This window comes from Pezoporus occidentalis, unplaced genomic scaffold (genome assembly GCF_034315485.1).
Source record: "Pezoporus occidentalis ecotype Australia unplaced genomic scaffold, CSIRO_AGI_Poc_V1 ctg152, whole genome shotgun sequence".
In the NCBI taxonomy this organism is placed as follows: domain Eukaryota; kingdom Metazoa; phylum Chordata; class Aves; order Psittaciformes; family Psittacidae; genus Pezoporus; species Pezoporus occidentalis.
In genome coordinates this window covers 232579-257779 of record NW_026913339.1, presented here as the reverse complement: position 1 = coordinate 257779, position 25201 = coordinate 232579, and the positions used below count along the sequence as shown (strand labels likewise).

Below are 25201 nucleotides of genomic sequence, written 5' to 3'. Positions count from 1 at the left end.
CATGGATTCGTTGGTCTAGTTTGTTTGCCTCTCATTTTGTGGTGCTTGTTTTTGTTTAAAGACTGTCATAGAGGTGTTTTTCATTCCTCAGCAATGTCAGCTATTGAAGGATAGCTTGCAAAATGAACTAATGAATCTCACAGGCAGGCTCTGTTTAAGCAGTCTTAAAAATATAAATAAAAGGGAGGTCAAAATTAACTGTCATGTTCCCTAGCATCAGACCATTAAAGACTCCCACCCTGTTGCCTTTTTTGTTGTTATTAGTCCTAATAATACGAAGAACTTACTAAAATCATTGAGTTGTCACTGCAGAACAAATGGCAAAACTTTAATTTTAGCATGTAAAATCCTATTTGAGAGGACACTGTGCTATCTCTCTCTTGTGCACTGTGAAAAAGCACCATTTTTGGCAGAGAAATTGAAGCCCAAGCAGCTTGGCTGCAGTAAGGCAACCAGCCCCCAGTGCTGGCAGCCAGGCCAGCACTGTGAGAGCCGTAGCAGCATCCACTGCCTTCTCTCACACTGTCCACAACACCTCAAGAGAAGAGATGTGATCTCAGCTTCAGCTCTTCCCATCTGTGCGTCTGTCATTAAACCAGAAAGCTGACTGGTGCTGTGGGAATAACTCAGATAAGTAAGCCACTTGGTCCAGGCTGTATTTCATCCTTATTTGCTGCTTAATGGTCCTGTATGGTTGAAGGAGAAATGAAAAGCAGGGGAACATGATAATGGAAGGTGTTCCTACCAATGGCGGAGGGGTTGGAACTAGACGATCTTTAAGGTCCCTTCCAACCCAAACTATTTTGTGATGAAGGAGGTAATGTTTTAGCTATAATGTCAGACAGTCACAATTGTTTAGAGAATCTGAACTTTAAGCTATGAGGTAAGATGGGTTAGGGTCCAGTTGCATATGGAGTGATGCGGAGTTCAGATTTTGGTTTCCAGACTGGTTTGAGAAAGGAAACAGGTGCTGGTGTTGGCTTCTTAAGGATGGTTCTGGAGCTGTGGTATTGCAGCAAAATGTAACTCATCCAAAAAGTACATTAATTGATGCTTTTATTAATGTTGCTTATCACTTACCCAGTCATGTGTTTTCTTCAGATTTCCATAAGAGCTTGCTAGGGCTCATGGTTAGTATTCATTATTATCTTTGTGCTTTGCCAAGTATGCTTACTTTCTAGAATTTGTCTTGGATTTTTTTCCGAAAACCTGCAGTAAAGAAATATTAGATGAAGACATTGACCTGTCTTAAGTAAAATGTATTAAATTAAAGCAAAAGGAAGTTCAGGAAACAAAATCAAGCAATTATTAATTAAGCAGTAATTTCACTTTTGCTTTGGCTTTCCAAGAGCATCTTCCGTTACCTTCAGCACTCAAATCAGGTGATTGCTTCCTAAACTCTAAACTGTTGTAGGATCTTAACTTTATTTCTATATTCACAGCCCTTCTTTCTACCTTGAGAGGTTCTGAATTTAGATAGGAAATAGAAAAAAGAGAAAATAAGCTACAGAACACATATTTTTTTTGTTCTTATTTTTTCTCCCTTTACGTCTTTTATCCTTGGGGTTTCCCAGAACTGTACAAGTAGGATCCATTGAGGGAATCGGTCAGTGAGGCATGCTGCCTTACCTACAGCTATTACAAGTAATGAGGCATGATGAAAAAATAGCCTTAATGGCTATTGCTTCCACAGAGAGACAGTGTGCTTTCAGGTCTTAAAAAGGGCAGCTGGACATGCCTTAATTGTTGAAATTGATTGCAGGGACTGGTGATACTAAAAACTGAAAATGGATGAACAGCAATAGCAATTGTTGCTTCTCTGGAAGAAAGTGAGATGCAAGCAGCAGTGAAAGGATTGTGAAATGCTGTAGCAATGCAAAAAGGATTTGAGATGAAATATGATAGTAGGGTATTCTTTTTGGAGCTCTGGTATTTGGTGTGTGTTTTTTAGTTGAGCAGGAACTTCAGTTTGTGTGATTTTTGACTATGTTGAAGGCTTTCTTTAAAAATAAACAAGCAAAAACACCCATAAAAAAGTGCAGTGAAATACTGCAGGAAGAGACAGAATAAGGATAAAGATGGTGGGACATTCCTACAAAAAGCAGAGTAGAATGGACACTCCTTTTAAAATAACAAAAGGATGGAAAAAGAAGAATTTAGCAGAGTGTTTTGTACAAGAGTCTGTTCATTCAGGATTCCTAAATATTTTTGATTACTTAATGGAAGTAGAAGAAACATCTAAAAATAATGAAGAACACAAAGAACTGTGTGTAAAGCAGCAGCGTGACTGCATCTATTTTAACAAATACTTTGGAGCTGTGGAAACTTGCTTTTTAGTAGATATGGTGATGCTAACACTTGAATTAATTCCATCATATTATAAAATACTTGACGTTGGGGCATTCCACGGTAGAGAATCCCTCTGAATCATCTCAGTCAAGCTTAAATACTATTTGTCTTCTAAATAAGGAACTGAGTCTGAAATGTTAATTGTGACTTGAGGCTATAGTGTCCTATGCAGTGTGTGAATCGGCACTGCTTGGAAGTGAAGCCTCAGGTGTATTTTGAAGCTTCTATAATAAGCTAGTCTGAACTAGTCTTGGTCGTCCTTTTGTAAGAGCAAGAAGTGATAGGACAAGGGGAAATGTCTTTAAACTGAAAGACAGTGGATATTAGGAAGATATTAGGAAGAAACTCTTTACTCTGAAGTTGGTGAGCCACTCCAGTGTTGCCCAGAGAAGCTATGGCTGCCCCATCCCTGGCAGTGTTCAAGGCCAGGTTGGATGAGCCAGCCTGGTCTAGTGGAAGGTGTCCCTGGAGGCTGGAACTAGATGATCTTTAAGGTTCCTTCCAACCCAAACTATTCTATGATCTTTTGAAGACAGTAAGAGGGTTTTATGCTAATTAAGATATATTTTTCTGGCTGTAATATCTTGATGGCAGTTCTTAAGTTTTGATAGTTTATCTTGCAGTACATCTTGCTAGGACTGGCATGTTTTGTTTCATTAATAATTTACTATTGCATTAGGAAAACGAGCACAATGTATGTTCTTCATCCCCCATAAACTCTTCATTCTGAGGCAAACTGATGATCCCTTTATTTTATGTGTCAAAAACCCCCCACATCTATATTTAGATAACTTGCTCACAAGATACAGCAAGATATTCTTACTCAGTGGGCAGCACGGTGAGTTGGCACTGATGGTGTTTCACATGACAGATAATGCAGAAGTTTCTCTTGGTACTGCTGTGGGTAGGACAAAGAATTGTGATGAAGAGGGAGCAAGATAGAGAGAGTACACAGTATCCCCAAAATACCATTCAGAAGAGCTGCTTAAAAATAACCATTACTGCATTCATGTTGTATTTTGGAAAAGGGGAACTGGTATGTTGTAGAAAAGGTTTTGTTTATTTAAATATTGGCTGTTATTTCCAAACTCATTTAAATGCCACAAGCATCCAGGGTTAACTTACAGAGAATGTAGCTATAGATGACTTTCAGGGGTAAAAGTACAGAAAGAGTAATCAGTAAATAAGCCACCTTCTGTTTTGACAGTAAAGCCATAGTATTTATGATGAAAGGTTAAGGTGTAAGTCCAAGGAGAGTCATGTGTTCTCCAGCACATGGCTGATAAAGGCAGATTAACAAAGTGACTTTGCCACCATCTTCTCTGAAAGAGAGGACACAACCACAGATACCACCAGAAGTGCATCTACCCCTGGCTACAGAATTGCACCCTATCCCTGAAGTGGTGGCTTGTTTGATTCTGGAAAATGGCTGGATGTAAACAGACTTTTGATCATTTATCATCTGATCATCCACTGTATTTTTTCTTTCAAAAGCAAAGAAAGAAAAAAATCAACAAAATGTACCCGGTGGAAGAACCAGAGGGCTATGTTAGGCTGTGAACTGAGCAAATATGGGATAAATACGTATAGGGATGACTCTGAGGTGCTTTGTTTGGTGGGACAGATGCCATAGGCAAGATTTCGTAGATGGTTTTCTCAGCTCTCATAGTTTCCTTTATGCAAATAGTAGGTGCATACACACCACAAAGGCAAGCAAAGGAGGTTTTTGCTTTAACATTGTTGTGATTCACAGGAAGAAAAAAATGTATATGGTGAGCTGCTGCCACTTGTGGGCACTTTCTAAACATCCTATATCATCAGTTGCTAATTATTTAAAATTTTTAATAGCTCAGGGTTTTTCATTGAAACTTTCTATTTAATAAGCTGATTAATCTTTCACTTAGAAAATGCTTCACCAACACAGTCCATTTAGTTTGATCTTCATCCTTTAGTGGTGATGGGGTTATGTTTGTATCAACAGAATACAGCCTCATCTAGAAATGTTTGTTCCTGACTTCCTAAAGGGCAGGTTTTCTAAAAGTTTTCAGTTTCCCTCAAAAATTTAAATAAGAAATGACAGCAGTATCTGGGATTTGGGCATCCTGTACAATATGCTTAGGCAAAAGAATTGTGATTTCACAACTGTGAAAATAATGTTTTCTTGAAGGAAAGGAATCTTAATTAAAGGAATATAAAGCAGCAATTAAAAACAAATACTAAGGATAGGGAAAAGGTAAATAAAATTTCCATAAGAAAAGTAAAATAAGGGACAAAAAAAGTGAATTCCAACATGGTTAGAGATAAAGTGCTTAATACATTTTGCATACTCAATGGGGGAAAAATATTCCAGATCAGATGTAGATTCAATGGCAGATGTGGAAAGTAAAACTGTGAGTAATGTAGTAAAGGAAGGAGTAGCAGTAGTTATTTCTGTTGCAGTTTTTGACTAAAGCATGAGGATATATCTACCATGTGTAATGTTATAGATGTAATAAAGATGTTTGTCATCTATAAAATAACAGGATATGTAATGGCATCTGCTAAAATAAACATTGTCAAGCCAACAGGTCATTTGACTCATTTAACAAGTAACCGCAAAAGTCTCAGTGTCCCGCTAGTGTTGTTCCATACCAGGAAAAGCTCCAGTGAAAAGCCACTTTTTTGCCTTCCTGGAGCTATCCCTGGTGTTCTCCTTGAGCTGTTGTCATCAGTGCCCATCTCTCTGGTGGCCATTCATTTCCCATGTGAAGTTGGTAATTCCCAAATTGAAATAAATGGGGGTGTCTCTGCACCCTGAGTGCTGCAGTCTTGGCTCAAGATTTTGTTTGAAATCAGTGACGAGCTTTGCAGTCTCTTTCCTTCCCCCACCCCATTCAGTTTTGGGAGACAGTAACTGCTTGGGTGTTTCCTGAGTCCTTCCTGTGTTGTCTTAATAGAAGCAAGCTATTTTAATCTTCTATGTCTTCATGGCTGACCAAGGGCTGTCTGCAAGCCAACTTATCTACATATCTCATCGCCATCTCCAAATATATTTCTATTTGTGATCAGCATTTGTGTGTTTTTTGTTTGGTGTGGATATTGTTTTGTTTTATTTTGTTGTTTTTCAAACTCTCCCTTGAGTGTTGAATAATCAACAACTTGCTGTGGCTGCCAGAGCATCCTTACACAGCTGGTATTCCTTACTTCTGCTATTCAGGTTAGTGGCAGCCACCTCCCATGGGATCCACACTGACAGGTTTCGTATCTGGTGACTATCATAGTTGGAGGTGGTGTGTCTGAAGAGCTACCCTCCATCCCTGCTTTCTTGTGATTCAAAGTTAGGAAAAAGAGAAGATCGTATATCACCGTCCTTTGCGTAGGGAGGCAGAGGGCAGCTGTATGAAGAAGTGTGTAGCCCTGACAGATTTTGGCTGCACAAAAGCAAGTGTTGATCAGCACAGTGAGATCTCTGCTGACTGTAGCAGCTTGGGAATAAGGGTTTCTAGATTTGCTTTTTGTTTTCTAGGGTAACTTCTGGCTCCTATCACAGTAAGTCTGTGGCATTCCAGCATATTTTTGCAGGCCTTGAATACAGATTATGTGAATTTAGGCACAGCTTCAGTGTAATTGGCAATTACCAGATATTATTAGGGATTAAAAGTAGGAGTTCAGGGATTTGCTGTGTTTCTATGTAACTTTACCAAAACTTCAGGCTCTGTTTCCTCTAGTCTGTATTTTCTTCATTATCTTTCCTTACCCTTTTTTCCATTTTCTTCTAAAATTGCATTTCTTAAATCTCTACTGAAGTTGTCGAGGCTAGTCAGAGGAAGAAGGCTGTATGCTTGTCTCATGCAATTTCTGTATTGCAAATATGGGTAAACCTAATGAAGAGAGACCTCTGTAATCATTGTACAGCAGCAAAATAAGGTTATATTTTATAGCTTTGACAGTTCCCTGGAAGGTGTCTGTCTCTGAGGGGTGGTAGTTTTGAATCACAAAAGGTTCTGCTTTTGTGTTTTAAAAAAGAATTGTTGAACAGAATGGTTAGTATTGCTATCCCTGATGCAGTTTTTCAGTGTATGCATTGAGAAACAACCCTGCGTAATAAATGCATCTAAAATTTCAGATGGAAAGCTCCAGCCTGAGTACCATGCCTGGAACAAGTCCTGATGCTATGAGACAGAAAATAGCAAAACGGCTATGATCCTTCTGTATCCTTCTGGCACACAGTACAAACGTTGCACTATATATGCACATAGCAGTAAGGAAATAGATTTATCAAACTTTGCTGTCAGGCAGACTCTGATGGATAAGAATGACATAAATATTCCAATGGTACTGTGGCTTTTGCTCACTGTCAGTGAGCATTATGTCAATACCAGCATAGATAAAACACTGCAGAGTTATGAATCCAGTACAGAACAGCCTACCACTCTTGTCATCTTCAGACTACCCACTACTGTTTTCAGTGGTTTTGATACCAAGTAAGCCATTGATGGTAAGGTAAAACAGAAGGCTTTTTACATAAATATAGTACATTTATTGACTAAGCATATTTTAATTTTAGGTCCTTGGAAGAGCACCATGATCATCCGAACATGGTAATTGGAGATCTTCAGTCAGATGAAGAAGATATCATGAACAGTTCTGATGAAGATGATGACACAAATTCTGATTCCAGCAAAGGGGAGCCTGATCCTCCAGAAGATAAACAGGTATCTCTATCTGCTGAAATTATTAATCATACTTGCTCTATTTTGTAAGTTGTAGCCTGTTGGGATATTTTCATATAAAAGGTATTGAATTAACATAACTTTATATATTTCTTTTTTTTTTTGCTATTTTTATTGTTTAGTGTTGGAGTACCTTTCTAAAATTTTAACTTGTATGTGCACATTAGCCTGGTATTAAGAGATCAGGTTTAGAAATAGCCCAGTAAAAAGTGTGTGTTGCCTGGCATATTTGTTCTTAATCTTTTCTGAATTGTGGAGCTGTAGACCTGCCTACCATGCCCATCTTACAGAGCTACATGCAAAGATGGGTGTTTAAAGATCTTCAGTTTTGAGACTTGCAAATACCTTTTAATGAAGCCGTCTATGCCTCACAGATCCTCAAGTGCACAGTGTCTTTTACACTGAACATTTAATGTCAACCTTTGATTTGACAGCCTTGCTGAAGTCCAAGGAAAGGGGCTAGGTGAAGGTTGCAACGTCTGAGGAGGGCCTTCTGAAAAACCTCTTGGAAGCTGCAGTTTTGCTTGGATGGTCCTATTTCCGGGATCTTGGCCATGCAGCAAAGGCTGTGTCCCAGTAACCGTTTCTGTGCAGACAGTTTTCTTATGTTTGTAGGTTCTACATACTAACCTGCCAAATCACTGCTTGGGCACAGGGGGCAGTTTTTAATTCTTCCTTTTCAGTGGTATGGAACACAAGGGGCTCAACATGCCTTTCAGCATTTAAGTTCCTTAATTCTCTGCTCAGGTGCTAAGGAGAGACTGTTAGTGTATGCATGCAAGACCTGTTGTTGTAGGGTTGCAGAACCACTTCTATGGCCCTTTGAGGAGTGTAAGTCACCCTTGACTGTTGGGGTTAAGGTCTGACCTTCTGCTAGCTTCTGTGAGTGCCAGCTTTCAATGATTTCCCATTTTCATAGAATCATAGAATGGTTTGAGTTGGAAGGGACTGTAAGGATCATCTAGTTCCAAACCCCCTGTGATGGGCAGAGGCACCTTTCACTAGACCAGGTTGCTCGAAGCCCCATCCAACCTGGCCACCCATCCAACCTGGTCACCTTCATTATTTCTTCATTTTCATTTTAATATTTCATCTTATTTTCATCTTCTTTCTTCCTCAAATGAGGAGCAGGAAGACAGTGTTAACTACTCAGAATGAAATGAAGTTTTGGGGGTCCTATCCCTGTCCTTGGGGATACCCATTTTCTTATTTCTCAGTCCTGGATTCCCTGGCACCAGACTGGTCACAGACCAATGCCTGTCCTCAGCATCAGTCCTGGCAGCTCTCTTTCCTTTGATAGTAGTTATATTTCCTTCCTTTCCTAAGAAATTAATAAATAAGATAAAAAAAAAAAATAAAATGAAAAGGGCAATGAGATGTTTTAGTGCTGGAAGAGAAGACTTGATGATGAAGTCAGACCTAAATGTCATATAACCAAATCTTCTGAGAGGAATAAACTGGGGGAGGGAAAGTAAGTCAAGGGAAAAGCTTGTGCATGTGAAACTAAGCAGGACTTATTGGAATAGAAGCTAACTTACCTTGAATGCCTATAGAAATGCCCTAAACCTTTAATGACAGAGTTTTAGAGAAAAGCATCCCCATTAGGAGGCTTCTTGGGCAGGTTTCATGGAGTAATTCAGTGTTTGCTGTGAAGCATCTGCTCGTAGGCTTGCTTCAGCCTCCTGCAGCATGTGTGGCTGGCAGCTGGGCATTAACAACCAACTTCCTAACAGGCAGAGCAGCTGCAGAGGAGAAAGAAGCAGTCTCTGCATCAGTCATCAGCTAGGCTTGTTTTTACTTTCTGTTACTGTGAGCATCTGGCTGTTTTGATGCTTTTTATCTGTTAGAGAAGTTACAAGGTTCTTTCCCAATGCCATGCCTGATAGCCCAATTTGCATCCCTTCAGTTCTGCCATTAGAGACTCTCTAAGGTCCAGAGTATCTTTGGCTGAGCAAATGCAAAGTGGCCTTTTCAGTGCCAGCTGGTATGTGAAAAGTCTTTCAAAAGGGGTTGAAAACAGACTGTGATATTTCACTTTGTAATTGTTTAGCGGTAGCATCTTGTTCTGAAAATACTAATTTTCATCTCATTTGCAACTGTCACATCTACAGTGATGGCAGATACCTTGCTCTGCATAACTGAGTTATTTGTGAATTCAGTCTTGTAGGGAGCATGTCAGCTGTGCTTTCTAAAGATGTATTGAGGCCTGAGGATGGGTGTTAGAATCTCACCTGAATCGGATTGACCCTCAATGTGTAGATCTGACTGGTTTTTGGAAAGAAGTTTAATTTTAGGAGAAAAATCGCAGCTCTGTGTGAAGATGTCTATATAATACACGAAATAAAGAATATAATTTGCATATATATGTTGCAACACGAAATTACTAAATTTAGAAATTAATTTTATTAATTTGGCATTAGAGTAAAATGGAAAGTAATTTACATTTATTTTTTATTTTGAATATAACAATATCATTAACACCAACCTATGAATATAGTTGGTTCCATGGTTTGATTTCCAGCTCTTGAGACTTGTTTATAGGTTTGGAGAACTGCTAAAACTCCAGACAAATCTTGCAACATTAGTGCTTATGAAGCAAAAATTCATATATATATATATATATATATATATATATATATATATATATAAAATGCCACCGATACCTGATTTTCTAGATGAACTATGAACATTATACTACCATACTCAATACAGGCTCTCTGGGACTTCCACTGCACTTATGGTCATATCCTGTGATGTTTGGTGCTCCTTATCTGCGTTCTTTCTTTGCAGCCAATTAAAATGAAAGTCTGAATGTCTAATAGATGTGGTGACAGCTGGCAGCAGAGAAGCATATGGCAAACCATGACAGCTGTAATGGAGAAAGGTGTTTTATGTGAGGGAAATGGTACATGGGAGTTACACTGCATAGGAAAGACAGCTGAATCCTGACAGATACACCCTTTTGATATACCTGTTCCTTCTGTCTGATGTTGAACAATAGCATTCATTTTTGAAAGCCAAATGCATGTGCAGTAAAAACCAGCATAATCATCTACGGTGTTTCAGGTAGATGACAAGGCTCACACTTCTACATCTTTGCAGTATGGTTGCTAGTTATTCCAGCAGCTCCTTTAGTAGATTGTCAGAAGCTGGCTTTTTAGTGTAATTTTTTTTTCCTTGCTTTCTCCTTTTGTCATTTTTTCCAGTAAAAAAAAAAAGAAGTGTCTTTCTTTTAAGATGTTACTGAAACCCACTTGAGTTTACTGCAGATATTACTGTTGCAGTATTAATTGGGGGGTATGTGGTGTGGGGGGTGTGTCAAATAATATAGAAATACTATTTGTACTACTTTTGCTGAACAATAATTGTCACTTGCTAGGGCTTCGTTTATTAATGGGCTTCAATGCTTCCTGTAATAATTAAATAGAAAGGCTGATAGTGTTACAAAACTTACTCTTAGCTACTATTGTTGTTTCCACCTACAAGCTAAATTGATTTTCTCACAGATCCTGAAAGGCCAGAAGATTCCAAATCTGAGAGATCTCAAAGTAGTGTAAAACGTTTTTATTAGAAGTAACAATTGAATAATTACATTGAGTTTGAGGAATTACTAGCTACAGTTTTAGTAGGTGCATAGTATAACATACAATTTTATTTGCAGGGTAAGGCAGCTGGGAAGAAAACAAAGGTTTACCATATTGCCAAGGAGATCATGAGCTCAGAGAAAGTGTAAGTGCCAGTGCTATACTTAACAGCTACTCAGTTTATTTTAATTGGGCAATTAAAATGTAACTATTTGCTTTTTCTTGCTTTTCTGCTAGGTTTGTGGATGTGCTAAAGCTCTTACACATTGTAAGTACCCAAAAAAAGAAGTTTTCTCTTCCATTTATTTAATCTGTTAAAGTTCTATGTTTAGGCTTTATTGCAGTGAGTGTGACTTTTTTTTTTTTTGTTGTGTCTACATATTCAAAACATAAAAGTTAATCTAATTAAGCATAACTTTAAAGTTTGAGATTTTATATAATGGATGAATATTTTGATGGTTCCTTCTGCATCTCCTTAATTAATTTATTCAGACTTCCAGATAAGCAGGGATGTTGCTTGAATATTGAAAATGGAATATATATCCATTTGCATTAATCAGCATCATATTTATAAGCCAGCTTGTACCATAGCACCCAAAGTAAATCTTTGATTAGAATAATTTATAAAGCAGTGGGGGGAGGCAGGAACCTTTAGAAAAGGTACATTAAAATAAACATTCATTAACTCTAATGGTGCATCCATCACCATGGCAGTATATTTTTGGGGGCTACAATTCTTTGACAGATGCTTGTTTTCTGATAACAGCTGCGATTGTAGTATGAGCAACGTGTTGTCCACAGCAAGGGTTAAGTATTTAATCCATGTTTATGCAAACCAGTCATCTGTTAAACATGCTGTGTTGTGTTGAAAGTGATAATAGTAAATTAATGAATGATGTGGCTTTCTCTAGCTCTGTTTTATGTGTTTTCTGCCAACTTATGTGATATTTGTGGAATAGTTTGCTCCATTTTGTCACTCTATGGAGCACATGCATAGTGATTTTATTTTTTTTTTTTTTTCCCCTTGGTCAGTAGAAGTGGTTATATTGCAAACAGATGCATTGGTCTATCTCTGTCTCTTGAGAAGCATGTTCTGTGAAACGGGGAACAAAGGCTTTTATAGATGGATGTATACAGTCCTGTTATACAGACATCTTTCAGGAAACAAAAACTTGCCACACCACTTACTGATTCCTCTTGTAATTGATTTTCTTGTTCTGGTCAAGCTTGGTTTTTAAAAGCTTGGCCAGGCAGTTGCGGCCAATATATAATTTATATTCAATATGGATTCTAGTACAGAACTCAAGCTTAAGTACTGGATAAAGGAAGAGAGTTGTTCTGATGAGTATAGACAAATCTAAGCTGTATGATTTTAATTATCATATTTTTCAGGTATATAAGTTAAAGGTGTCTTTGCTTTTCACTGTATCAGTTCTTCAGGTAACATGCCATGGTACTGGAAGAAAAGGGCGTTGGTGCTGAGTATGCAAGCAAACAGAGGAAGAATGCGGGAGAGGGAAGATAGTAGGGAGTTTAGGAAGTTTCTGGGACAAACTTCAGGCTGTCTACGCAGTGTAAATGTGCAATACTAAATGCTTTTTTCTTAATGGATAACTCTCAACTCCCTTTGTGACAGTATGCTATTTTCTAGCTGCCAAATGAAAACCATTAGAAATGTTTTTGTTGGCTAGCAATATCAACATGTATTCAGCCTGATATAGCAGAGGATGCTAGGCTAGGAGTCAAGGAAACAGTTTGTCCTCATCTTGTCCTCTGGCCTGCCGCAGGAACCTTGGTGATGTCCTTGTTGGAGTGGGCATTGGTTTTGAGGCTGTGTGTGTGTGTGTGCATTCTTCATTAAATAAGAATTGCCACCCTTGAGAAAGGTTGAAGAGACACATTTTTTTTATTTCCAATTTCCACAGAACAGCATGCCTGAGGATTTGTGTATATTCAGCACAGACATTATTAAATCTATTTAATCGTGTATTTCTTGTGGCTAATATTTGGACATTGATAAAACTATCCTTTTCATTTCACATGCACTGAACCACTTGGCTTATTAGCCTCACTGTCAGGATTACTAACTGTCAGGCAAGCAACCTCTGACAGATTTATGGAATGAAAACACAGATTCTCCCCAAGCTGGGCTGTTTTACCCATAGTAGAGATTTGGGTGGTCAGGGGAGGCTCAGTTACACCTTCTGAAACACCTACTGGTGGTTTTCCAAAGAGTAGTTACTGAAATTTACTAATTCCATTAACAATGATCTGAAGTGAATAGTATTCTCCTCAGTCTGTTTTACCACTGCCAGTTAGTGCAGCTCATGGCTCTTAGTACAGTCAGGGAACAGGGCTGTTGATGCAGGAAAAAGGTTTTTAAGTTGCTACTGCTTAGAGCAGTTGAAGTGGAGTCTGAAGCAGTTGATAAAGTGGGAATGTGATTGTGAACTGGTTGCAAGTGTCACTGATACTACTTTTTTTAGCATTTTTTTCTTTTAAATTGGTAAGTCAAGGTAGGTGGAGCACCACTCCCAAGATACAAGGGTGCCAGCGTGTTTGGACTCTGTTGCACGTTGTAAGTATAACTGACTGCTGCTGTTAAAGACAGAATGTAAAAGTTCTCTAGAAAATTATAAACACTTGGGGACACTCAATAATATGAAATAAGTAGGTCATAGCAGAGATAAGGGACTTAACTGGCTTTGCACACTGCTGCTCTCTCATATTACTTGGTGAATGGTGTTGCTTGAGGGAGTAATCAAACTTCAGATGTAATCTTGAATTCTCTGTATTTCTGTAACTATCGTAATGCTGTTTTAGAGGACAAAATTCCAGTAAAATGCTGTTAAGAAACTCCTTGAAAACAAAGGGGCTTAAATCAGATCAGCTCATAAGTATGCCTCTTTGTGAGATAATTCATGCATGGTAAACAAGGGTAAAAGTGCTGTTCCTTCCCTAAGGGCACTTGCAGAAAAAAAAAGGAACAGTGAACTGAATGTAAAACATAAGTGACATAAGAGAAACAAGTTTGTCTGAGATACTTGGTACCCAAAAAAACACCTAGTGTTCCTGGAAAAGGAGTAAGGCAGGATTGGTTCCATTTGTACTTTTTTTTGCTGTGAGATTCTTTGGAAATGGTTGGTTTTGCACAAGTGAGAGGACCTCAGCAGCATCCTGGTGCTCTAGGGGTAAGCTGCCTGGTATATTTGTTTTAATTTCTTTTGTCTATTTTTGACCCAAATTTTGTTGGGTGTTTTTTTTTTTTTGTTTGTTTGCTTGTTTGTTTGTTTTGTTGTTGTTGTTGTTGTTTTTTTCCCCAAAACCCACAGCTGTTTTTGTTCTCCCATTCTTTTTGATTTCTTTTTCCTCCTGCTGCTGTGGTATGGTGGTAAGGCTTCTGGTTGAGCAGAAGAACATGTTTTTTTGATAGGGGTCCTTCCACTGCAAGGCTGAGTGTGTAATTTTGTGCTGTGTGAGCAAAGAAAAGCTTAGTCCTGTGGGCTTTTTCCTGAGCTTTTGGAGCTTCTGATTTAGACCATTTAAACCTGTTCTGTCCTTATGAGGACTCTGAGAACAAGTAGGAGGTTGTCAGGAGGCACCTCTAACTTTTCTGCAGCCACAAGATCAGCCTCTTATTGAAGAAGGCAGGTAAGAGGTCACACTTCTTTCTTTTTTATGTTGTGTGTCCTTCTGGAGACACAAGACTGAGAAATTTTGGTTTAATATGTTTCAGTTTTCAGAAGACAATTGCAAAAGTATACAATATAAGCTATATATAGAATCACAGAATCATCTAAGTGGGAAAAGACCTTGAAGATTGAGTCCAACCATTACCCTAGGACTGCCAAGTCTACCACTAAACATATAGTTTTATGTAAAAACTTAGTCTTTTTATATATTGTAGCCAAATGTTATGAAAAATAATTCATAGTAGCTTTGGGAGAAGAATGTAATGTGTATCTTGAGAAATAAAACAGCTATGGGTTTTGGAGCAAAGGAAGTCCTGACCTCTGGTCCTGGCTTACAACTGACCTACTGTTTGGCTGTATAAAATTCTCTCAACCTCAAACTCCTTTTCCTCCATCTGCAAAACTTCAGTATTTAACCAATCTTTACATGAATATGTTGATAAATTTTAGTCTATGAAGGGCTTTAGAATTGCTGATTGAGGCATTTGACAATGAATTGCAGCTGTAGTAATCTCATTAAGATGGCTAGTGAAATAGTTTTGGTTTGGAAGTAAACGCTGTTCCACTACCAAGCCTATTCCTTGAAATAACGTTCTGAGGTTATGCCACAGTCAAAGCATTGACTATTATAAGAAATTAACCATCTTATATTGTTAAAGACTCATAAATGATCTTACTACCTGAGAAAACGGGTGTGGAACTACTTGGCAGCTTTCCAGAAGCAATCTCCTAATCTATGTTTGAAAAATGTTGTGATCCACACTTACTCATAGTCTGCATTAACTATTATTGCTATAGTTTAACTGAACAGCTCATGGCTAATAGAATCATAGAATAGTTAGGGCTGGAAAGGACCTTAAGATCATCTAGTTCCACCCCCCTGCCACGGGCAGGGACACCTCACACTAAACCATGTCACTCAAGGCTCTGTCCAACCTTGAACACTGCCAGGGATGGAGCATTCACAACTTCCCTGGGCAACCCATTCCAGTGCCCCACCACCCTAACAGGAAAGAATTTCTTCTTTATATCCAATCTGAATTTCCCCTACTTAATGCACCCCTGATGCATTAGAATAGTCTAACTCCAGTTAAGACTGCCTATTTATATTTTAAATAATGTATTTCTGAAATCTTCCGTAGCCATATTCCTACCAGTTGTGTTTACAGTTTGTCACATATAGCAGCCTGGCTGTTCCCCAGAGTGTAGAACTTCCTCCCCTTCCCTCCTCCCTCCCCGTAGGATGTGTGTATGTGTGTTCCTTGAAAAGCGTCCAGGCGCAAGCATATTTTTTTCCTTTAAATTAAACTGATATTTGAGCTATCTGCAGGTGTATTTAGCTGGGAGTTGTGTCTCAGCAGAAGGGATTATGGCTTGGTTTTGCTTTGCTGATGGTATGTTCTAGGAGAACGGATCCAAGATGAATATTAGTTGAAGCTTTAGGAGTAAAATATGTGACCACGTTTAGATCACATAGTTCTCTCTCTTTCAGTTAAATTTATGAGAAGTTTTAATTTCACCCATATGAAGTTATCTTCATTCAGCACCTGAAGGTGTACTTAACCCACTCAGCAGCTGAGTGAGGGGTTAATCTGGTTGGTACCTATTTTTGTTAACAACTAAACTTACTTTCTCCTTTGCTCCCTAGACTGATGCAGGCAGGTCACTTTGCTGTGTGCTGGGAATCCTCCAGTGGAAAGGACTGAGACGGACTGAGTCAGGGCATTTGCAGAGGGGAAGTGTGTGGGCTGGTCACACATGATTCACGATAGGGTCAGAATTATTTCAGATATCACAGCCCTTTGCTTATTTAAAGACACTGCAGTGAAGGAGGGGCAGAAGGAAACATAAGGTGGTGTCCTTCTCAAATACTGCTTAAAAACTGCACAGCTCTAGGGGGGAGTGTATACTTATAGGATAAATAAAATTCCCTAAACATTTTCCAGTTGGGAATGTTTTATCAGGCAGTCATTCAGCAACAGTATGTACTTAGAAGCCTTTGAAACTGCCTAGACTAGATTTTCATATGAACAAGTACTTAGCAGCATGCTGTCTTAGTCTAGAATAAACTAAGACTGTTTCTGGTTTGGAAGGAATGTGATTTCCGGGGATGGTAATGAGTGCCGTCCTCTTAAAGACGTTGCCTTTAGGCAAGTTGGCTTTGCCCAAGCAGTAAAAAGTTGTGTAAAGGATTATTACGGGACCAGAATATAATGTAAAACTAGAAACTGTAAACCAGCATTTCAGAAAGTGTACAATAGCCTTCCTCCTTCTGAAAGGAAGAATTGCCCTGGTAAGAAGCTGGGATGATTCAGGATACCTAGCGTAATCTTTTGTTTTCTGTCATGCAGCATATGAAACTTTTGTCTACAGTTGTAAGACTGGTGTTTTGCAATGAAATAAGCACATTAGTTCCAAAGCTGGGCAAGTTTTTTTAAGAGGGGAAGATTGTAATATTTGAAAGGCTCATTTTAAATTAGAAAAATCTCTCTTTACAATTCACTGTAATGGATGACTGCACTGCTTCAAACAGAATAAATTCTAGGACAACCTAGGTGACTGTCTTTGAACAGACTGATGAAAGTAGCGCTTTTCAGCAGTGCTATGTAGTACTATATGCTAAATATAGCCATATACAGATATATAGCATATATATATGCTAAATGTTTGTAATACGAATCACTTCTTGCAGGTATATATAGGTAAGAGCAATGTATATATTATTTGCAACAGCTATTCTCTTTATTTAGCAGGGAATGGATTTAGTGTTAATAGGGATTTGGTTCTGGTGCGTTAAATGACTATTACTGCAATTTCTAATTTCTGAGTCATTCGCCTAGTTGTATAAAAAGTTGCCCATATCTGAATGCTTTTTACGCTTGGGAGTGAAATTTCAGGATTTACTTTTTAAGTTAACATATTTTGCATTTGGTAATTAAAACAGACCTATTCTGTATTTTATCCTTTTGGATAAGGAATTTTGCAGAAGGCCAGTACCTTCAAGTGTAAACACTGTTAACTGCAGCCTTGTTACAGTTTGTTTGACTTACTCTACCCCCACTCCTCAGGCATGTGCTCTCTGCCTCCGACTCTTCAGTTTTATCTCCAGATGAACTTGGCATGACAGTTACCTCACACCCACTGCCAGGTTAAAAATAAAGCTTAATATGGTTACAGTGACAAATGGCATTGTACTGCTTCTGTAGTGAAGACTTGATAATTATAAAAAATAGATTAGAAGAAGTGTTGAAGTTTAGCTCTTTTGTTGTTTAGCAGACTGGTTTGCATCATTTGAAAGCTTCACGTTATCTTTCTTCCCTGCATTTCCTCTCTGCAGGGCTTCCTTCGTTTATTCAGTTGTGGAGGGGTACAGAGAGGGCGATGAAGCAGTTTTGGTTGGCTGTTTTAATGGTAGAGTCTTTCATGGTGTGATCCAAAGCCTCATGAAGCTGATGGACTTTGGATCAAGATAGTTGAAAAATCAAATCTGGATTTGGAGAACATCCTGCAGACTCTTTGAAAGCTATATCCAGAAGTTAAATAAATGTTGTTAACTACAAATGACATTCCTGTCTTATCTGCTGGTGCTTAAACCTGGCTCCCTGCTCCGCTTTTATTGTTTGGTCAGGGAAAAGCCTGGGTTGTTGATTACACTACAGACAAAACTACTTTTCTTTTCATCATGTAATTAGCCTTAGAACATTCAGATGAAATTCTTGTTTCATCCCATGGCAAAGTACATACAGTATATTGTGTGTGCCTGTAACGGGGGGGGGTGGGGGTGGGTGGGAGGGTGGGGGGAAGAGAAGGGACAGGATACGAAGGGGGGAGAGAGAGAATATTATCATAATATGATGATGTATTTTGCATGAAGCTCTCTAGAATGCCTCATTTGAGCTTTTGCCATTGTAATTCCATGTATCATTTCAGTGTTAAGCGATGCCCTAGGGTCAGGAAAACCCGTAAGATGCAGCTGGTAGTTAACCTATGTGTCACTAGTCTGCGCAGAGGATGTAAACCAGAACATTTCCATATGAATAACGCCATCTGTTTTTTAACTCCGTTGTATTTAGTTCTCAGCCTTCCCCCATCACAGACATCACCCTGTATCGCCTTTCAGTTTCTTGTCATAACTCTGCCCAGTCACAGCCTTTGTGACCCAGAGGGTCACAAAGCAAGAAAGTGTGTCTGGAGCTCACGCTGCCTGTAGCTGACGTAATGAGGAGAGAGGGCAGCGGAAAGTTGAGACAGTTTAAGTTTGGGAGACCCTAAACAGTGCCAGATGCTGGACTGATGAGATAGCTAATAAGACATGTAGTGGTAGACCTGGGGAGGGGGAAACCTGATGACCCTACAGATTCTCAAAGGCAGGTGTGGCCCTCATGCACACTTAAAATAAAACTCATCGTTGTACTTGGGAACATGTTGTTAGTCACCTTTCTCAGGATACCTATAGATCGTGCACACACTATCAGGTTTCAGCAGACCACAAACTCAAAAAGGGCTATTACAGATTGTCTTTTTTCCACTGTTGCTCAAATTCAAGCGAGACACGATCATACAGCACACCACTTAATTTGGATTTTCTTTTTGGTCAGTTTAGGCAGTGCTGGTTTTCATGTGAAATGCTAATGGCTAACCTTTTTTGGAAGTTTTGTTTGCATGTGATCAGGAAAAATACCTCATGTAATGGATATTGAGTTTCAACGTGGTACAGTCCTGGCCATACTGACTTGTGTGGGGCCAAGATTTTAATTATAAATAGTTTGATGAGGGCCAGTAAGCCTTGTCTGTGTCCTATTGGGAGCTCTTATAGCATAAAAATGCTATCTTCTTATAGCATAAAAATGCTGTAAGAAGATCCTTCAAGTGCAAGCAGGGTTTTCCCCCCTCCCTGTAATGTTTTGCATATACCGATGTTGTTTCTGATCATTGTTAACATTTGTAATCTCATGGCTCCCATATGTTGTTACTGTATCTTTTTGTTAGTTGTGATCTTTTCTGTATATAGAAAAGCGGCTACATACAGTAATTTTTTGGGACCCTACATTTTTGTCCAAGAGGCACATCTTCTAAAAGAGCATTTATAGATGACTTATGAAAATTCGTATGATTTTTAAAGTAAGATTATGATTGTATTAGCTGATATTTCTTCTTTTTGACCCAAATATTAACAAGAAGATACTGAAGGCTGCTAACACCCTTGCCAGATACAAGATATTTACCCCCATAATTTCCTCATTATATAGTACCAGCACATTTCTTAAGGGCATGCTGTAAAAATAATGAACAACTTCTACATTATGCATACAGGAGCAAAAAAGTAAAGCTCCAGCCTCAAACCAAAGGGATTAAGGCAGTCCCAGGGGACTAAGTTGAAGCTGCAGTGAAACATAACCCAGATGGTACCTGCCTTGCCTTTGGTAATAGGGAGCAGCGCCTGGAATGTCTGCAGAGAGAACCCGTTGTATGTGTTGGTGCTTTGAAGGCTGTTCACTCATTGGAAGGGGGGTTTCTGTGCTCTTTGTACTCCGGCAGGATTTCCGGGATGCTGTGGCGCATGCCTCTAGGCAGCTTGGAAAGCCAGTGATTGAGGACAGAATCCTGAATCAGATCCTGTACTACCTACCTCAGCTGTATGAACTCAATCGGGACCTCCTGAGGGAACTGGAAGAGCGATTATCTCACTGGTGACTATCAATAAAGAGATACCACTGCTTTGATGTTGTTGAAATTTATCTGTGGGGCTGATGTGACTCCATGTGGTCATGGTTTGACTCTTGTTTGTGTTTCATGTGCCTTTTTAAATGACAGAATTGACTTGGAAAGGACAGGAGATAATTTTCCATTGAGATGTACTTTTTCCTATTTAGATGTATCCAGAAAGGTGCAATGGTCAATACATGTGTTTAGCAATCACGCTTTTTGTTTTAAAATGTCTTTTTTAATTGAAAGTTCTGATCCCTGCGTGGGCACAATAAGTGGACTGATTTCATTATAGGAAAATGAGGCTGTCCTGAAGACTGGTTTGCATTTTAAAGGTAGCTGAGATGTAACCAGGCATAATGTTGATTGACAGCCTCAATCCCATTGAAGTCCATTCTCAGTTATGTTGGTGGGTGGATCTAAATGAGCTATACAAAGGTACTGAGATGGATAAAGACTGTAATCCCATGCTTGCTGTTAAGAGGTGGAGACTGCCTCTTGAAGTTTAAAGATCTGTCTCCTCAGAAATCCAACTTGTACTAAAGGGTTCAAGACCATTCTATACAGACTGTGTATTAAGTGGTTTTCATCTAACACTAAATCAGTGTGTCAAGGTGTGTCTGATAAGGCTTTTCAGCATAGCTAGTGAGATGGATGCTTATCTGATGAACTGTAAGCTTTTTGTTCAGAGCATACACTAGCACATCTTACTGTCGAAAAAAAGAAGATAGATGTTTTGCTGTAGGCTTAAGATGTATGTTCTTTTTCACTCTTATTACTCTGTTTTTTGTTTCTAGGCTTGAACATCAAAGAATTGCTGATATATTTGTTAAAAAGGGTCCCTACTTAAAGATGTATTCAACTTACATCAAAGAATTTGATAAAAACGTTGCACTATTAGATGAACAGTGTAAGAAGAATGCAGGTTTTGCTTCAGTAGTCAAAGACTTTGAGGTACTGTAGTCTTTTGTAAGATATATCCTATTTTGTGGCTTTTTAGGAGTTGTGATCCTCCATAAGGCTTTAGACTATCCTGAAGTTTGTTTGTTTATTTGGGAGTTTTTAGTGGGATTTTTGTGGCTGGTTTGTTTTCCTGCAGTCTTGGCTTGAGACTTAGTAGGATAGAAGTGGAAAGAAGTAAATTCAGGTTTTGTGAAGCAGCTAGTGACTTTGGCTACCACTGTGAGATATGATAAAGGACTTTGATTTTCTCAAAATGCAGCACTTGCTAAAGATTATATCAAAGACACATTAACTCAGCCGGGTTTTTTTAGTTTTGTCTTACAATCATACTATACTCTGATTAACTGTCCTATTTTACCAGGTTGATTTCTCTGCCACATCACAGGGCAGTAGCTTACACATGGGAGTGGTGTTTCATTTTAGTTGGAAACATAAAAAAGTGGTATTTTTCATCAGTGTATTTCTAGAGGTTTCAAACCCAGCACATGCGGAATCGGATGAAAGCTGATTCATTTCCCTAAGAGCGTTGCCAGATTTTTACATAACGCCCTTAAAACAAAACAGAGAAGAGGTGCAAGCTCCCTGAGCACATGATCCACGCAAACTGTGAATTTACCTCTTGTTACATGGGCTTCCCCTTGGGCTGTCCCTACCCCTTGGGTAATCCCTACTCTGCTTGCAAGTGGTTCAAAGGGCTGATTACAGTGGGCAAAGGAAGAGCTTGAGGCAGAGTCAGCCAAAGACAGGAAGACGATAAGAGGCCTTTATAAAGATTCCATGTTTCAGATGCACGTTATTTTGAATGCAAACTCAAGATAATTAACATTTTGGAGGCAAGAATCTTTTAATTCTGTGTTGTCTTTACAGGTGTGAATTAACCAAAACCTTTGGAGTGAGCACTATCTCCTCTGCCTTTCTGCCTAATGAGCACTGACTAATTACAAAGGGGCATGTTGCCCTTGCCGCTGGTGTTTCCTTTGTTTTTTTTTTTCTGGGAAGCTTCACCTCTCTTCCTTATAAGCAAAAGCACCTGTTTTGAATTCACAGAGTACCAGTGCTTACCGTACTCTTTCAACACATGATTAATTTTGCATGACGTCTTCCCCACAGAAATGCTTGCTCTGTAGTGTAGTGTTTAACTCTGTGATAGTCACACCTTTTCAAGATAAAGCTTATCCAGTGTAATCGGTAGTTGATTGTAGGTATGTTTTCTTGTGCTGGAATTCTTGACTGCCACAGAATCGGTACTTATGTTGGGTGTTTCTTGCAGATGAGTCCCCGCTGTGCTAGTTTGGCCCTGAAGCACTATCTGCTCAAGCCGGTTCAGAGGATTCCACAGTACAGGCTCCTGTTGACAGGTACTGTCAAACTCTTTTAGAGGTTTAAGAAGAAGCCAGTCTTCACATGTTCCAGGAAGCTTGTTTTTAGGCAGCTGTGTTTGTCTGTAAAGCGTTGTTTATCTGACTTCAGATTATGTGGAGCTTTTAAAAAGGCAGCATGGGTTTAGAGGCTTTCTTTGTTAATATTGGTTGCAATAATATAGATGCTAATATTCTCAAAGCTGTGATGTGTTCTCTGATGGTATGTTCAGCAGTACTTGGAAAACATGAAACCTGTGGGGGGTTTTGGTTGTTTCTGTGGTAATAGAAGCCCGTAATTTCCTTAGAAGGTTGGAATGCTCCTGTTCTGCTTTGAGGTTTGTTTTTTGTTTTCTTGTTTTCTGTGTGGGTTTCAGGTTTTTTGGAGGGACTGGTTGGTTTGGTCAGGGTTTTTTGGTGGAGAAATATATGGAAAATTGGAGCTCAGAGAAGGAAGTGAAAGAAGTCTATGCAACTGTGAACTTCTGCAAGTAGTTCTCCATTTCTGCCCCACCCAGGTGTTTTGCCTGTAAAATCCATTCTCTTTTAAAGGTAAAACACATGTTTTTAGTATACATTTACCACTAAGTGCTTAAGGCTTGTTATGGAGGCATTGGAGGCTGAAGAGCTGGTTTAGGACTAGAAAAACTGGGCTCTATACTTTGTTCTGGCACTGGCATGTTTGGGTGACCTTGAGCAAGTCATCTCCATGATGCAGTGCTTTCTTTTTTGTAAAAGGAGGGTAATGATAGAGGCCTCCTTTGTGAAGTATTTTGAGATGTGTTTGTTGTAGGAGGGGGATGGCTCCTGTAAGGATTTGGAAATACTTAAGGCATTGTTTTTGAAAGCCATTGCTTCTTGATGAACAATTTAAAAATAGCCTCTGTTTATGTAGTAACTGCAAAATGAATGCTCTGTGACCTTTCTTTTGGGCTCTGTAGCAGCTTGTTGGCATTTCCCCAGCAAGTACTTAGACTAGTGATGCTGTGAGAGATACAGACTTAAGTGTTATACAGCAGTTACCAAGTTACTAATGTTGACTGTTTTTATTTTAATCATCTCATTAAAGTCACAGGTGTTGAAAAAAGGGTGAAACCCCCTTATTAAATAGATTATTTTGTAGGGGAAAACCTTAGTGACTCTTATTGATTAAATCACACCATAAAATGGCATTTGGTGAGTTGCTTTATCTTAAAACGTCCAAAATCAGCAGAGCTTTGGATAAGTTCAAAAGTTTATATTAAAAAGGTTGAACAGAGGATCAGGAAGGAGTAAATGCCATTGTCAATATACATAGCAAAGTGAGAGATGTCTGGGGTGAATGGCACTGAAACAGAACTCAGGTGTTGAAGGGCAATTACTTGTGATCATTAACTGTTACTGTGGCTAGAGCAAGCTGGTTTAGACCTGAAAAAAAATGATTCTGTAGTGATGGGGGTTGCTGTGAGTGTCCCCAGTCTGCAGACCTTACTGTGACTGCCCAGATTTAAATGAACCTGCAAATGCAGTTGACAGGAATGGGATTTCAATGCTGACTGCTGACTGAGAAAAATAATTTCTTTTGTTCAATGCGAGCGTTAAAAGAGATCAGACTAAAAATTTAATTGTGCTGGGGCTGGAAGTGTTATTTTGGATCTGTTTCATTTTCAGTCTGTTCAATCTATCATGCATTTCTGTCATCCTTGAGATTCTCCCTCTTACATATCTGTCTGTATGACCCGTCTGCTCTGTTACCTTGCAGCACCTCTGTGTAATATAGGGCAATCTGTACATAAACTTGTGGTGCAAAATATTCGGAGGGCACACAAAACACTTGGGCCTATTGTTGCAGTGAGTGAGATGCAGTGATGCAGCAGCTGCCCAGGCTGAAAACGGGGGGATCTGTGGGCAAGGGAGGAGGGGGCAGTGGGTGAGTGCAGAGGAGCAAAAATAATCCAGGAAATGAAGCTGCTAGGCTTGAGTCAGCAGGGATTTCTTGCTATTTAGATGTTCTGTGTCAGTGGGACAGCTTTGTACTGGTAACCTGCTGCTACATGGTCGCATCACAAGATTGTTGCTGTGTGCTTTGAAGTGGAGTTACTTTTGTGCTAACAAAAGCAGGAGCAGGTGGACTCATATAAATCAAGCCAAGGAGAGGCGCAGCTCAGCTGTGCTTCTGCTTAATTGTACAGCTTCTCCATCCAGCAAGAGAGCTTTCACTTCTTCACATACTGGCAAATACTGGGTCTGGGGAGAGGTTAATTAGAGGCCTCTGATTTCTAATGGAAATAGAAGAGAGGTGATTCTCTCCTCCCAAAAACTTCTGATTTGAGTAGAGGACTTGAGACTGTACGGTATGAACGGGCTCTTTGTTGTATGATAAGCCTCTCTTTTTCTCAGCATCAGGTTTGTGGAGAGTCTTGTGTTTGAGAGGCTGAGGGGTTGAAAAACAAGTCTTTGAGCTCACTGCTCCTTCGCAGGTCAGAGAGTTGTCAGACTTCAGGCCAGTTACTCTGTTGGGGAAGGATTGCTTAGCGTTTAACTTAATAAAATTAGACAACCTGAAACAAAAAGTAGTTAATGAAGCAGAAGAGAACTTGTAGCAGAAGTGATAGTCACTGCTCCTCAGGAACATGAAAGAGAATTGCTGGCTGCTGTCAGGTAGAGGCAGGGCATAGGGAAATTTTGTCACAGGAATGGTATGGTTTTGTGTTGATTTTTATTGTATTTTGGGGTATCTAGCAGAGTTACGAGTTTTAATTTCTATGTCTGCCTTTCTGGAGGTATGCTTAAGGTCTTCCTAGTCTGAACAACTAAAGCACATTGAAGAGGTGAATTTTTTTCTGGCAAAAACAGTC

The 25201-nt window shown here is 39.2% G+C and overlaps 2 protein-coding genes across 3 annotated transcripts in view; one reads left to right on the top strand and one right to left on the bottom strand.

The window, feature by feature from the left end:
* The window catches only part of METAP2 (methionyl aminopeptidase 2), a 258513-nt gene that overhangs the window by 145488 nt on the left and 87824 nt on the right, over positions 1–25201 (bottom strand). The window lies entirely within an intron of this gene.
* The window catches only part of FGD6 (FYVE, RhoGEF and PH domain containing 6), a 75976-nt gene that overhangs the window by 22372 nt on the left and 28403 nt on the right, over positions 1–25201 (top strand). For both annotated transcript variants that reach the window (XM_062611301.1, XM_062611300.1), the window contains exons 3-8: positions 6896–7043; positions 10723–10790; positions 10883–10913; positions 19876–20027; positions 20841–20997; positions 22277–22364. In XM_062611301.1, the coding sequence (XP_062467285.1) occupies positions 6896–7043; positions 10723–10790; positions 10883–10913; positions 19876–20027; positions 20841–20997; positions 22277–22364 (644 nt within the window). The remainder of the gene's footprint in view (positions 1–6895; positions 7044–10722; positions 10791–10882; positions 10914–19875; positions 20028–20840; positions 20998–22276; positions 22365–25201) is intronic.